At 39.6% G+C, this 15,987-nt stretch overlaps 2 protein-coding genes and 1 long non-coding RNA gene across 4 annotated transcripts in view; all 3 read right to left on the bottom strand.

Annotated features, from left to right (window-relative positions):
* The window catches only part of LOC124271283 (multiple epidermal growth factor-like domains protein 11), a 30,359-nt gene extending 27,552 nt beyond the window's left edge, over positions 1 to 2,807 (bottom strand). Inside the window, exons 1-4 of one of the 2 annotated variants that reach the window (XM_046706389.1) lie at positions 2,694 to 2,807; positions 2,275 to 2,394; positions 749 to 1,000; positions 392 to 568 (exon numbers count right to left, since the gene is read on the bottom strand). In XM_046706389.1, the coding sequence (XP_046562345.1) occupies positions 392 to 568; positions 749 to 1,000; positions 2,275 to 2,394; positions 2,694 to 2,748 (604 nt within the window). In that variant the 5' untranslated portion in view covers positions 2,749 to 2,807. The remainder of the gene's footprint in view (positions 1 to 391; positions 569 to 748; positions 1,001 to 2,274; positions 2,395 to 2,693) is intronic. The other variant, XM_046706386.1, reaches the window with a different exon arrangement.
* LOC124271282 (receptor-type tyrosine-protein phosphatase mu-like) overlaps positions 1 to 15,987 on the bottom strand; it is a 138,102-nt gene that overhangs the window by 111,173 nt on the left and 10,942 nt on the right. The gene's annotated exons all lie outside the window — the stretch shown is intronic.
* LOC124271288 lies at positions 7,548 to 8,201 on the bottom strand. The gene is made up of 3 exons (XR_006896997.1): positions 8,116 to 8,201; positions 7,845 to 7,849; positions 7,548 to 7,622 (listed from the first exon to the last, which is right to left on the bottom strand). It is a non-coding gene; the product is annotated as an uncharacterized LOC124271288 (long non-coding RNA).

Here is a 15,987-nt window from a genome sequence, read left to right as displayed (position 1 = left end):
TATCGTATATCGATGTATCTTTCGAAATCTGAACTTTTAATTGTGTTCTCAGATAACTTTGCTTTTTAAAGTCACTGGTAAAATATGCAAACACAAACGCCGAAGTGAATTCTAAGCCACATTGCACAGCACGTATAAAATCACGTATCATGTATTTCGATTGTGTTATGCCCATTATATTACGTGTAATTTGAACTTTGGTAAATGCCACGTGAAAAATTGTCTGTGATAGCGATATCAAGTGTCTGAGAAAGCAAGCGAAATATATTAGGCGAACAATTGAGCATTAAAACCAAGAAGTATCACCATCTGAAATGAGTGACTTAATGTGCAAATCAACGCTAAAATAACAATCTGCCGCTCACAAGCCCATAAGGCTATGTTAACCCACCAAATATCTGCACCTCGCACACCGTGAGATAATCGCTTGTCTGAATAGTGAGGTTGTTTCCTGTTAGTGCTTGTTGACATTTGACATCAGCTATAGCAGGCGGGTATGTGTCCATTGACCACTGGAAGCACAGCTGTCCACCAACATATATCTTCATCCCCCTGTTTCTCTCCAGTACTGGTTTCAATGTGACAATAGTTACTTCAAATATCAAATATTACATTTGAGTCAGCACCAGGCAAAAAGCAAAAGGCATAGTAATAAATTGCATTTACAAGTAAAAGTGCATGTCTAGTTGAACATGATAGTTCCATTTATGTAAAGAGTACGGATTTGTATTGCGAGACCCATACTCACGGCCCTGACGTAGATACAGCTTGACGTGTTGTATCTTGTCTGTGTTTGAGATGTTCAGGTACACAGCCCATGTTGGCTGTTGATCTCCTTCGGCGGTATTTGTACATGTCAGTGGTTTACTATAGAAGTCGGTAGTAGCTCTGCCATCCACGCCGTACCTGGCGTCGTATCGGTGTTCTGTATTCCCTGTCCTGACGCTGTTTTCAATGTAAGTAGTACTCTGTGAGGCACTTCGTCCCAAGGCAATATTTCCTGAAGAAAGTGAAACGATGTACAAGATCATCCACATGAGACAATAGTGGGAATAACGGCGGCAATTAATGTAGCTGCTCTATAAAATTCCATCACAAGAATCAAATATGGAGAAAGGGTTACAGCAAACAAATACCATTTCGACAGGACTAAATATGATATGACTATCTTTCTTTGCAGCAACTGATTCTAACATTATGCGCACATAGTCAAGAAACCTGCGCTTATACGTGTATATTCGCAATTCGTAATTGAAACATGTAGAAGAAACTAATACAAACATACTACTCAGCAATTTCAATTCCGGTTTGTAACCACTTCTTAAAGCATTTTGTTGTTCTTTCTGTGGCCTTCTCCAATGTGGCAAATAAACCAGGGAATTGAGACTCAGGAATATATCAGGGTGCGTATGAACGTTAAAACAAAATGAACACTACAAATTATGCCTCCCATTCATAGACAGTCATAGGTCATTAAGTTTAAGAAATCGTAGAGTTGAATTAACTTTCCAAGATATGATAGTACCGGAAAGAACTTGTTCCACACGTTGTCTTGCGATACTATTCAACAAGGACGTAAATGGATTTGTTCAAATGTGATTGCATTTTGCATTTTACGAAGAACCCGCTATACCACCATTTCTATATATTTCTATACATTATAGTATTAAGAATATGCTTCATAATTTAATGTTTATGTCTAGATATATAATTTCTGCCACGTAGGAAGCAGAATCTCTGTAAGTCTCCTTGGTCTGCAGAAGGGTGGTCTTGCTTTGCCTACTTGTGGTCTGTTGTAAGTTATACTTAATGATATTTGTTTTAATATGGAATTGGTATGTGTTATACATAAACTGTGACCTGCTGTTGTACTGTTCTTTATCGACAGACATTTAAATATAATTAATGTTTACTCAATCGGCATATGGCTACAATATAGACAATATAATGTAAACTTGTAACTCACTAACTTAGTTCCGTGGACATAAACTATACTTTGGTCATATTGACTAGGATGCGATCAGTAATTAGTCTGCGTGTCTAAGTGAGAGTAACATGCGACCCAAAGGGAGGTTTGGTCATTGCTTAATGTGTTTGTATATATAGGTACATATAGGTTCTAAAAGGACTTCGACACATGTTTTAGGCAGAAAACACTTTGGCAAGTACTACAGACATGGATTTCTTCAATGCTTGACATTGTTTTATTTAAACGGGACATAAGTTCGATCAACTTGCACATTGATACACGTAATGTAAAATTCCAATACTCACGTCTCTGGCAATGGGAACCGTACCATCCTTCCTGACATCTGTCTGGATCGTCGACCTGGCTACGGGGAGTAGAGGGGAACACGGCACAGGCAGCTGCAGTGCTGCAGTGACACTCGGCAGCTGAAGAGATGAAGAAACAAGAAACTGATTTCTTGGTTTTAGCTTTTCAATTATATCTACTTTTAACATTTAAAAAACATCAGAAAAAAATATGTTTCACCTTTCCTGAGCACATCTTTCCTGAACATCTTGTTCACTGCCACTTAATATTTAGTCCCAGTTAATCATATCTTATACGACGTGTCAGATAGAACTGTTGTATGCATGATGTCATGGACTACAAGAAACATAGTACCAGATGCAGAGTTCATACTAATGGTTACATACCAACTACCAAAATACCCTATAAAATGTCCTGCCAGTGAGTGTTCGAGTGATGGAGAAAAACAACACCGTGGTCAAAAACCACGCCATTGTGTTTGGCTTTGTTCCCGGGGGATGGAACCTGCAACGAAACAATCATTAGCGTTCATTCTGCTCCCTGTCCATATTTCACATGACAACATGCTTGTATATATAGTCACACGGGGCATGCTTCTCCTTCTAATTTCATCTGGGTCGACTTTCTTAACTGAAAATCTCACTAAAGTTTACTGATTGGAAACATTGGTTTACTGGATGTGCACATGGGCTGATCTTGTTATGCGTACCCGGTCATTTAATACGACTTGTTTCTCGATCTCACTGAAACCATGTCACAGTAAAATACTACCCGGCAGGAATATTGTAATACATGGTACATGTCCATGGCTGGATGGATGCACACTCAGAGTTCAGAGAAGTTACCTATTTTTTATCCTCTCTGCTGACTTGATATACAATTGGTTGTATATGTGGGACGCGCAGAACAGTTAATGTATATACATTCATTGTTGTCTCAGTTGATTACAAATGCAATTTTGTAAGACTTATTGGGATATCTCAGCTGCACGCACGCCATACTCATGAGGCAACTTGCGACTGCACAGATGGGTCCAAATGAGGTACTAGTACATAAACATAACATCTGCGTTTGTTAATGAGGCCTGTTTAATTTGCATCTTTGGTATCATCACTTTGTTATGGACACGTGCTATAAATGCTTCTGTTATTATTACTGGAATGTTGAGGAAATGTGATAAAATGCAAACCCAGAATAGCCAGAGATAATAGATAAACATTTATTTAGTATGTAGTGTTTTACTATTCCTCTGTGGGTCGGACTGGCCATGTATACATGGAGGAATGGTTACCTACTCCTTGTCAACTAGGGGGGTTGGGTGAAAGGAAGTTCTGTCTGATAGCGTCTTGGGTGTCGACTGACGGGTTGCAGTATTGTCAACACATGACAGTGGATTTGTGTCCTAAAGCATTGTCCGAAATAGGCAAAAACTATTTTTTTCGCATTTATATCTACAATTTATGTAGTTAATATGTGAAAATGTGAAAAATCTGTTAAAATAAGTTCGGCCTAACTACAGTCTCATTGGTAGCAATGGCGGATCCAGAAGGGTGTTCAGGGGGTTCGAACCCCACCCACCCCCTTTTGAAAATGACTTAAGACCACATTGAAGATTCTATTTTTCCGTTGGCGGAGCCAATGTGGGGGTTTGAACCCCCTGAAACACACCCACCCACCCACTCACCCACCCACCCCCTTCAAAATTCCTGGATCCGCCCATGGGTAGGGAGATAGGAAGCGTAGAAACAGGACATTACTGAGGAGAGATTAGTGCAGAAATGAGCAATGCAGTTAATTTTCCAAGTCGAAAGCGACTTATTTGTGACAGACCATGGCTTTATGCAAATTAGTTTGCGACGATATTGTATTACAAAGGAAACTTTTTGAATGCCCATTTTGACATTAAAATTAGCTTCATTATATACGATAGCTGACGTAAAAATAATAACTTTAAGACTGCAACTATTAAGGACGAAGGTACCCTGGAGTCTCACTATCACTATGAAAAGAAACTGGTTCGGAGGGGTCGTCTCAAAAGCAAAACCAGGACGGAGCCGGTGTCGCAGACGGTGGTGGGGGTCGGGCTAGGGGATAGAGATATCCGCTAAGGATGATATAATCCTTTAGGAGAAGTAAACTGGGAAAGTAAACGGCATGTCATCACAATTTACAAATAATATCTAGTCCTGTCGATCTTCGGGTGGTCATGTCACCTATATATTTTTAGACATTTAATACGATGGCTAATTTAAGCTTTTCTATGGGTATCATGCACCTTTACATATCTCAACATAAACTTTATGGAAGAAGGAAACGTAAGATGTTAATCAATAGATGAGACATATACAACGCACATGAAAAAGCATAAAGTATCTTTGAGATGACCCCTTGTGCCTGTATGCAGCACATGCATTTCATGCCAGGTGAATCGACGGTCCGTCTTCATTCCTGGCTCAGAGACCTAATTGCCATCTATATTCTGATCTATTATTTTTCAGCAGCTATTTGTATTTTTTCTAGGTTTTGACCGATTTTACGAGTAAACATGCTTTTCTTGATATTCTATTAAGCATCCTACTGAACGCTCAGTTAGGCCGATGATGGTTATTTCGACATATGCTATTTGTAATTATGTACAGTTTAGGGATACAGAGTAATAGCCTAAAAACAGTTGGTTTTTGTTCTATTTCCGACAGTACTTTAGTGTTACGTCTACTTTTACATGTGGACGTAAGTAATATATGAAACATTAAACACGTTCACTTTTTGACGACGCTCGGAATACAAACAATATTTGTCATGGAATATGCACTGATTATATAACTATTGACTGGTTCACAAGTTAACAGTAGGGTTACGGCCTAATCTGTCGAATTTTGAACAACCAGCAGTGCCCGTCCGTCGAATCATGCTTGAGTGGTTCTCTGCTAATGGTAACCTCCCATTACCCCTACATGCCACTACCCCTACAGCTTATAACAACATAGTTTATGGTCTGTTGCATAACTAATCTCCTGCCTGTTACCTATTCCATACAGTGGACTGGTCCACTTAAGATGCACAACATGACACAAGACAGATTTTAAAAGTGACTTTAATACATGTGTTATCACAAAGTACCACATCATTGAGATCAATTGTCAAGTTTTTCAGTCTATTTACATTCAGTGTTTTAATCATCTCATCTCATATCACATCAGGATAAGAGAAAAACCAAATTATTACATTATCAAAAGTGTGACCTTAATACATCACACATTGAGATCAATAATTGTCAAGTTTTTCAGTCTATTTACATTCAGTGTTTTCATATCATCATATAAGGATGAACAAAAGATCACATTATCACAAGTGTTTCATATCAACATATTAGGATGAGAGAAAGACCACATTATTACATTATCACAAGTGTTCAAGTGTCAGTGTTACAGTCTATCCAAGCTTGAGCAGGTAGCCGACGGCGTCAGGAAACTGAAGAGGGGATTTCTGTCCACGCTGAAGCTGTTCCTTGAGTCTGCACAGACGGTTGTCGATCTCTCTGTACACTCGTTTTCTGTTTGTTGGCGCAGCACCAAAGTCAATCTGAGCAATCCTCACTCTCTCGGCGTGTTCGACTCTCCTGATGACTTCTACAAATCTGTAGATGTTCGGGTGCCTGTGTGGAATTTCTCGATTCAGACGGTTGTGGAATCCTTCCAGGTTGTTGTTTGTCCTCGGCCCAGCTGTCAAGTTGTGGTTCCACAGGTGAAGAAAAAATCTGGCAGTGTCGTCGACCCATGTTGTCACGATGTAGTCGTTGAAGTCGCCAGCTCTTGGGACGTCAGGAGTGTCATCCGCGGCTTGAGGAAGTAGAGGTAGTCCAGCTGCTCTCCTGATCCACTTGGTGACTTCGGGGTTTTCCTTGTAGGCAACAGCTAGTCCAAGATCCTGAACCTTCCTCCAGATGGCTTGACAGAAACTGAAGAAACAGCCCTTCACGTCAGCAGTGGGAAATTCTGTTTCTATGGCGTGGATTGCTGCTAGCTCAAAATCGGTCTGGATGCAGGCAGGATCAAGCGGTCTGTTGAGTCTCTGCTGAACTTCATCCTTGAGCAATCGGAAGAGTCTGGAGTAGGTTGTTGTCTGGCGGTCCGGAAGAAGGGCGAAGATGAGGGGATATGTTGAGCTGCCACGTCTTGCATGGATGATGTATACTTGATTCCACAGTGCAGCACAGGCTGTGAAAGTTCCATCCATGTAGAGGTTGTCAGCTGACTGCAAGGCTTCAAGACTCTCTTGTGTTCCGAAGGCCAAGATCTTGTCGTCATGGCCGTCCGCAAACAGGAGGAATGGTCTACCATCTGCTGTCTGCGTCCAGGGATCTTGGAGGTTGACTTCTGATCTCGTCTGTGGTAAGACAGGAATCGTCTTCTGGCGGTGGCGGTACAGGGCACTGCTAACAGATGGAAAGGAGGGCATGGTACGTGTCTCGTCATCAGTCAGGTTGGTAAGCTCGTTGTTGTAGATGGTGCGCATCGGTATTGACTCCTCCCTGGCTCTCTTCCTCAGGTTGCTGACAAACCGGACCTTCTGGCTATCCTCTGGTGGGTGATTGTGTTCAGTCGTATTTCTTACCACATCGCCAACAGTTGTGACTCTTCATTTGCATGTTGACTGCACACACTTCCAGTGTACACAGGTCTGTCGCTCAACATTCTTAGTGTGAAGATATCCATCCAACAGAACTTGACGGCTACCTCTCCGTGACATAACAAACTCAACATTGCGAAGACCAGCCATGTTGATGCCATGTTTGTTTCATGTCAGCACTTATATACTGTATGGAACAATCTCAATTTCCTGTATCATCTCCACGTTTTATTTCTCTCAACTTCTCAACATTGTAATATATGTAACATTAAAGTGCACTATAACAACTTTTCTTAACAACATTTAGCAATCACAACACTTTTCCAATTGTATGTTTCTTCTACTCAGGGTTGAGGTTTGTTTTCATCATGAGACCACTAATTTCCTTGCCACAAAAGACTAATCACATTTATGCATCCCTTGATCTCATCTATGCTCCATGCACTAATCCCTCTTTAGGATTAGTCTATTATATCAGACAGGTAAATGCTAGGTGTTGTTTTAACTAGCTGTAGGGGTACTGGAGTGTAGGGGTAGTGGCATGTAGGGGTTATGGGTGTGAACCCTGCTAATCGGTCGAATTTCAGACTGTGTTAACACACTGGGAGAGTCTAAGTTCATTAATTAAGGGGTCGGCTTGTATTGGGCTAAAAACCTTGACCCTGATGCAGCGCTCTGCCCGTTCTGTAGAAACACAGATGAAGACGAGTTCCATGTCCTCCTTGTATATCCTAGGTATGAGGAGAGCAGACAAAAGTATCTACCAGAATAATATACAAAGCACCCATTTTTTTTTATAAGTTTGTAGGACCGCTAGCCAACCAAAATGAAAAACTTACCTTATTTTGAGCAATTTTTATAACAAAGATATGTGAGAATTGAGAGACTCTACCGTGCGACTTTGTATAACTTACATAAGTATACTCCCAGATTTATGCACCAAGTCTAAATTACTACTCGAGAAGTTTGAACATCACGAACTATATATTTTGCCTTATGAATGCATTTTATTTAATACATCAATTTCAATTTTGTACAAAACTAAAAACATATATATAGAGTCCAAACATATATTTAATGCATCAATTTCTCCTTGTATCATATGAGTAGGCAAAGATATATACTGTACAAAAGTACAAAAAAATACATAGAGTCAAACCATCCAACACCCCCTGCGTCTTCATTTTGGTATGATCCAATGTTTTGATAACATAACTAATTCATAGCTACGATCACAGTGCCGATCCGTCGAATGCATTTTACTACTCTGAAATCAGAAATTCGACGGATCGGTACGCGACCAACAGTATCGAGGTTCGCTGCTGGTTTCATATGTTCAAAGCAATTATTTCCTAAATGAGTACAGATGTGTCCATGTACATTACGAGAAAAGCAGATACCTTTGTCAAGGTGGACGAAAGAGGTCTCAAGAAATACATCTCCACCTCAACACAATTCGCAAAGCAATGCAACCTAGAATAGCCTTTGTTCGACTACTTGCAAAAATAAAAATTCTCATCTCACAGCTACTTAGTAAACAACAAGTGTTGAATATCGAAACAGCGTGATAGAATTGGTTTCAACAACATGAGCGTATGTTTTATTTTGAAAATAAAGGCTCCAGTTTTAATGATATTGTTTCTTCTATATTTCAACGATGTGACGGCGATCACCTCTATAACAAAATGTTGAATTTGAAAAATGAATGTGTGTGGCCAACACGTTGGTGGTGAGTAACTAACGTGTTCATCATTTAGTTTAGTGGAGTGAAAGCACGTTTGAACCGCACAAAATCCACAGACACGCCCATACACCAGTTCCATATTGACAAACTTAGACACGCTTTCATCATGACTTTTTCATCTCTTTACCATGAAATACCGTAATGGACATTACCGCAATCTCCCAGTCATGTGTTATTGTTCGAATTTTATTCAATGAATATGCTAGCCGTGTATCATGTTTCCTCATGGAGAAACTCTTTATTGTGACATTTCTATAACTGACGGTGTAGTCGCGAATAACTGCAATACTGCTGATGTGGTTTTAAACAATATTTACTCACGACGGTGATATATATTTGCAGCTTCCATACACAGTGTTATTTTTTTTTCTGTTTTTGGACATTCATGTACACAATTTCATTTGGTAAAATATGAACATGTTGAGGGTTTTCATTTTATGTACACGGGAAACTGTAACAACGTGAGGACATGTTTATGCTGCATTAAGTGTTCGTGTTTTTCCTCACATGCAGGTATCTTCCTATCTAAATATTCAGGAAGATATCTGTACTCGCAATAGCAAAATAAATACGCGTACATAAAACATGGACGTTCTTAGGGACGGATCGTAAATAAAGTCATTTAAGGAGAGGCTAATCATTGACGAATGAGAGATGCAAAGCTGTTAACAAACACAGCTGAATGGTACTGGTAGTGATAGTGTATAGCCGTTTTTTTTATTTATGCTCCCATGGAGTAAGAACGTAAGTTGCTATTTCTAGTTATAAACATCATACAGTCAAACACCGTTTTGTCGAATACGAAGGTGCCAACATGCATAATTCGAGTTATCCGAGATTCGACAAAACCGAACATTGCTGAACAAAAAGCATCCGAAGGGACAGTGCTTATTCCTTAAGAAAACCGTAATCTTGACACATCAAAGTTCGACACAACAGTGAATAAGTGAGTGAGTTAAGGTTTTAAGTCACATCGGCAGTATTTCAGCCATATCGTGACTAAATCAAGTTATAAATATGTTAACAATTAAAGATAAATTATAAAATTTTGTAAACGAAGGACAGTAAAATAACTAGATTATCACAGATATTAATTAAAATCTAGTCCTTAAATCTAAAATATTTTAACTATATATAACTATACAATATAAAAAGAGGGTACAACCACCAACAATCTAAGTTACTAATCTAAACTACTAATCATTAAAACACATCTATCTACAGAACATATTATTCAAAATTCATCTATTAAATCAATTTCTTAAAAAAACAACACATTAATTAAATGAAAATTAACAGTGTTAAAACGATCCTTGACTGTTTTCACATTGAAGTATCTATCCTTTATGATGGTCGACACAACAGTGATAACATTTTTATGAGTGAGGTGATCTATGTAATTTCTTTCTTTCTTGGAGTTACTTAACATTCACCATCTTCTAATATGATCATTCAAGACTGTTTGCATAGTAAAAAGTAGTGATATGGTTATATTTACTGTGCATAGTGTATTGTTATACATAGTTCAGTACCATGATTTTACTACAAGACACTTGATATGGACGTACAACTTCTTTATTATTCACACACGACGTTTCTGGGCTAATACTTGCCCCTTCATCAGGTGCACATTTAGCATCCTTTTTTTTGACACTTCCCCTGATGAAAGGACAAGTATTAGCCCAAAAACGTCGTGTGTAAATAATAAAGAAGTTGCATGTCCATATGAAGCGTCTTGTATTACCCCACCAACTTCTAAATCTCATGGTTTTACTATTTGTATACAAATACATATGATTTACAATTTGCTGAATGTCTGCACAAGTTTAAATCAAGCTAAACTGAGTCAAATATCCTTGATTCTACATGTGAAAATAGCAGAAGAGGAACAGTCCTTGTAAAAGATACGTATTACAAATGTTTTGAAGAAATGCTTTCATAGACTAAGATTTGGTCTAGATCATAGAAAAGCACAGGTAATTATGTATGGTCATCTTGTTATATCTAAGTCGCATGATAATAACTGAATGTTATCACATAAAGAATCTTAAGACCAATCACATAATGGTATTAATCACAGGATGACCTTTCACACATATACACACAGCTGATCAGGGCAAAATGACGAACACTGTCTCTACTTACCTCTTGCATATAAAGCTCACAGTTGTCCAATGCAATGAACAGCAATACATGTGTAGGTTACCAGGACGTAAATTGTGTATATCACATGGGGAAAACATGATCGCAACATTGTGTCTGTCACTGGTCTGCATGCTCTATGTAAACGTGTGATTTGTTATTGACTGTGAAAAGCAACCTGTCAACTGTTGTAGGTCTCTTTAGCCACGAAACGACTTTGCTACGAGTACATACTCTGGTCTAAAATCCACTTTTATATTTTCAATTATCATGGCTGCTTATTTTTTGCTTATTGTAACAGAAGATGCAGACACATTTGCACACAGCTCATTTACGCACATAAATTTACACACAAAACCGCAGCACCGCATCGCGCTGCACCGCACCACCACATATAAGATGTTTCTACTCCCCACTTACACCAACAGCTCACAGTTGCCTGTCTGTACAAACATGCATGTCCAGGCAACCAGCAATTAAATGAAGTGGACGCATTTATCGAGACATAGCATTTGTCACATCTGTGCATGATGTGGGTAAACGTTTCCAGGTATACCTGTTATCAGATTTAATGCAAGGCAGACTGTACAAACTATCTATACAAATTACACAATTTCTGCACTGCTTTGCTACGTGTACATGTCATGCTTTTAACATTCACCTCTGCACTCTGTCGTACCACAGTTGCATAGTTATTGTAACAGAGGATACAGAAATAAGAAACGTGTAACAACACATAACCACACCACACCACACAATGTTAAAACATATTGCAAATCTTGGTACAACAATCTTAAGAAAGTCATTAAACCAAATTGCAAACTCTTTATTTTGATCAATACATCCTCAGATCACAATTTTGGCGTATCTTAAATGTCAAAGGTTTCTTACAAATATACTGTTCAATAAAAGTTTCACCACCAAAGGCCATCACGAATCATTTCACAAAATATTACCAGGTTCTGTAGACACAGTTCATACTATGCACAAATATAGAAATAACAGCACCTTAGTAATATTCAATATAATGCAGTCTGTGTAACTGAACGATGCTTGTTACATATTCGTTAACTGGTGAAGTGCAGACACGCAATCGTCGTAAACCTTTGTAGTTATAGACAGCAAATGTACGAGGCAGAAAGTAAAATTAAGTAGAGTGAGTGGGTGAGTTAGGATTTATAGTCACATCGTGACTCAAACCTTTAAAATAAATTTGAACGGATGGTCCATGATGACCTATGTAGCATACCAATAAAAGACTCGGAAGCACCCTTCTTGTGCAGGGATTCTGTACTCAAACAAATGCCACGACAGACAATAAAAAAATCATTCAGTTCTTCCTTAATATGATCAGCCTTAAAACGGTTCATTGGCAAAATGTTCATCTCTACTTGTCTGTCACTGGAACCTTTGTCTTCTCATCCAGTTTCGTCCGAAACATAATCGACTGTATTGTAGTTGGGCGTTGCATTTTCGATATGTTCATATGTACTTTCTGTTGCTAGAACCTTTCTTTTCTCATCAAGTACCACATAGTGCTCCTCTAACGTCCTGTTTTCAGACCCTCAACAACCCGACGAACACAATGTATGTAAATATACTGAGTCAAAAAAGAAACTTCGCATTCTTTCTTCAGGGCACTATAAAGAACAAGAGATGGTAAGATGGTTAAATTGTTATTATTTCATTGCTGAGATCTGTGTGATGTACTCGATACACTGACAGTGCCATAATCAGTTCCATTAGGCTACACCGCCGTTCCAAAACATGGGTATACAGAATGTCAAGTCACAAGAATAAAAATGCGAAATTTCTCAGTTCAGTATCGTGTATGGCCGCCCCGGGCATTCACCACTGCCAAACACCGTCTCCTCATCGACTGCCTGATGCTTGTGAACACGTGGTTGGGGATTCTCCGCCATTGCTCTTGCAAGGCAGCGCCAAGTTCCTGCAAATTCTGAGGTTGGTTCCTAAGACCACGAAGCCTTCTCCCAAGTGCATCCCAAACGTGCTCTATTGGATTAAGGTCAGGGGACCTCGATGGCCAGTCCATGACGTTGATTCCAGCGTTTTGAAGGAAATTTCATGTCAACATCGCGGTATGCGGCAGAGCATTATCATGCTGGAACTGTAGACCTGGGCCATGAGCCGCCATGAAAGGAACGAGTTCAGGGGTGAGCACCTGGTCGCGGTAAGCAGCAGCTGTGAGGTTTCCACGGATGACCAGAAGTCGGGAACGGTTGTTCCCACAGAAAGCACCCCAAACCATGCAACTTCCGTCACCGAATCTGTCGACTTCCTGTACACAACATTGAGCATACCGTTCACGACGTCGTCTCCAGACTCTATGCCTGCCGTTCGCGAATATGAGGGTAAACCTGGAGTCATCGCTAAAGACGACTCGATTCCAGTCTCTTTGGGTCCATCGGAGGTGACGTTGGGCCCACAGCAGACGTTGACGTTGATGAAACGGCGTCAATATTGGCCCACGATATGGACGTCGAGAATGGAGATTAGCAGCCCGCAACCGATTTCGAGTGGTCTGTGAGGGCAGTCGACCTCTAAACATCTCAGCCCTGGTTCGTGACGCCGGCAGAAATCTGTCACGTAGGTGACGTAGGACGATTTGACGGTCTTCTGCTCGTGACGTCACACGTGGACGACCCGACCTTGGGCGATCAGAAGTGGTGCCAGTTTGTTGTAGACAACCTCGCAAGTCATACACAGTACGACAGCTGCATCCCATTGCTCTTGCGACGTCAATAACTGATCTTCCCGCTTGCAACATGCCAACGGCACGTTCACGTTGCACATTTGACAATCGTGGCATTTCAAGTACCGTTAGAACTGTGGTTTAAAAGTGTTTTTTCAATTCTTGAGGCCAATGCAAACACGTGCATATGAAGAAAACTTCGATGCAAAGATCACGTGATCGACTACACGTGCAAAACCTGATTTGGCACTAACGTCATTTGCACGACGAATGGATGGGTTTGAGTGGGTTTTGCTAACGTTTTTCTAGAGTCGAAAGATAGGGATCCCATTTCGGATACATAGATGTATCATCAGAGAAAAATTATTCATTATTTTTCAAATTACATTTTGTGAAGTTTCTTTTTGACTCAGTATATATTTGATGCTGGAACAGTTGTTTTCGCAATTATGTATCTGATACCAAACGCAATAAGATAAAATGTGCTGCCATTAACTTGCCATCCTACAATATTCAACATGTAAACAAATACAAGGTACAGAATATTTATTCGAATTTCAACTGTGAATTAGTAATATTTCAGAGATTTGAGCTTCGGCAGTGTTATATCTTTGGGCATTTCTTGGCACTACACAAATGTCACGTCAAGTTCACTTAGGTGATAGTACCGTTGGTTTTTGTACCACGTGTATTGTATTTCATAACACTGAGTTTGTAACTTCAGTTAAGGGTCTTTTAATAACGGGGAGGCCCGTGAAGATCCGGGGTGGAGTTGGTCTTCAGCAACCCACGTTTGCCACAAAAGGCGACTATGCTTGTCGTAAGAGGCGACTAACGGGATCGGGTGGTCAGGCTCGCTGACTTGGTTGACACATATCATCGGTTCCAACTTGCGCAGATCGATGCTCATGCTGTTGATCACTGGATTGTCTGGTCCAGACTCGATTATTTCCAGACCGCTTCCATATAGCTGGAATATTGCTGAGTGCGGCGTACAACTCACTGACTCACTCACTAATAACGGGGAAGGGGATGCTGAGATTAGTGTTACGTCCAAACCAAATGTTTTCTAACCCCATTTTATGTAACGTGCCCGCCGTATTGTAGCATTAAACAACCAACCAACCTCTTATTTTCTTCTTTTATTTCATGCGATATTCTTTATGCCTATAAGTACAAGACGTCTTTCTATTGTAGTCAGTTCGTGTAAGTCTATAATTAAACATCCTCGCCTCACGCTTTGCGGACCTACACTCGCCGTTTAATAGTTGGCGTCTTAACATCATGCATGTAACTGGAGGCCTTTTCATACTATTTTATTCTATAACCATTATTATTTTTAAGGGAATTAATAGTTACAATGGTTACAGATTATGCCATTCTTTTCAATACAGGTACAGTTACATGATAGGCTATATATGACTAGGAAGTTACTTTTTTCTAATGTTTATTCCAACAATTTTCACTGTTTGTTGTTCCTTATTGTGCAAATACTTCCTTCAATTTTGTAGTATTGCAGGGCAAATATTGTATGAAGCCACGAGGACTGCCGCCATTTACCCATACCAATTAAAATAATCAAAACTCAAATTCATGTTCTGACATTTATTGGAGGTTTGACCTGTCTACACATACAAATGTGGTGGTCGGTGGTCCTGTGCATAGAGCTCGGGTCACAAATCAGTTGAAGTTAAGCAACGTTTGTTCTAAATTGCCTCTGTTGACCAGCAGAAAATGGGTACCCGGTGGGATAAGTCATGTGACTATTATACTTCTAGCGAATCACAGGCTACTTGGGTTATCAGGGGTAATAATTACAGCGCAGTGCAACATGGGGAATAAGCGCCATACAAATGTATAACATTATTAATTTTATGACAAATAACTCTGCATTACAAAATAGGATAGACTCAGATCATCATCTCATAACACACAGTAACCCAGACTTCGGACGCTTTGTAACTATATTAATATGAGCGGAAAAAGTGATGTCAGAGTACATTTACTTTCGGATTTAATGGTATCTACCCAACATATCTAGCATAATTATGATGCAATGGACACGACAGACATCTAGATCAAATATGAAATATATAATTTTCTGTAAAACATCATAATACTTACCTGTGTCTTCCCAGACAAATGCACTGCAGCACAACCAGGAAGAAAATTGTTAGGGGACGACAACATGTTCTCCTCACCCAGTAGTGTCAGTTTGCATTGGCTGTTTGTATTATAGCTTAAATTACATCCTGGATTGTAGATTACCTCGCATGTGGTTTAAGCTATCTATGTGTTGAAATGAAGTAGAGTAGGTGTGTGTGCTGGCATTGTTTGATTCAGTAGTACGTTGTTATTTTGAATATTAGGTCACATACAGTTTAGTTGTAATGTGATCGTCAAATGTTTACATTCGCTGTGCATTAAGCCCGATAGTGTATGTTTATAAACAGTCATGTGTCATCACTTCACAATTATATGCAA

This window comes from Haliotis rubra, unplaced genomic scaffold (genome assembly GCF_003918875.1).
Source record: "Haliotis rubra isolate DU_JTF1 unplaced genomic scaffold, ASM391887v1 Scf1594, whole genome shotgun sequence".
Taxonomy (NCBI): Eukaryota; Metazoa; Mollusca; class Gastropoda; order Lepetellida; family Haliotidae; genus Haliotis; species Haliotis rubra.
This window is presented reverse-complemented; position numbering and strand designations above follow the sequence as displayed.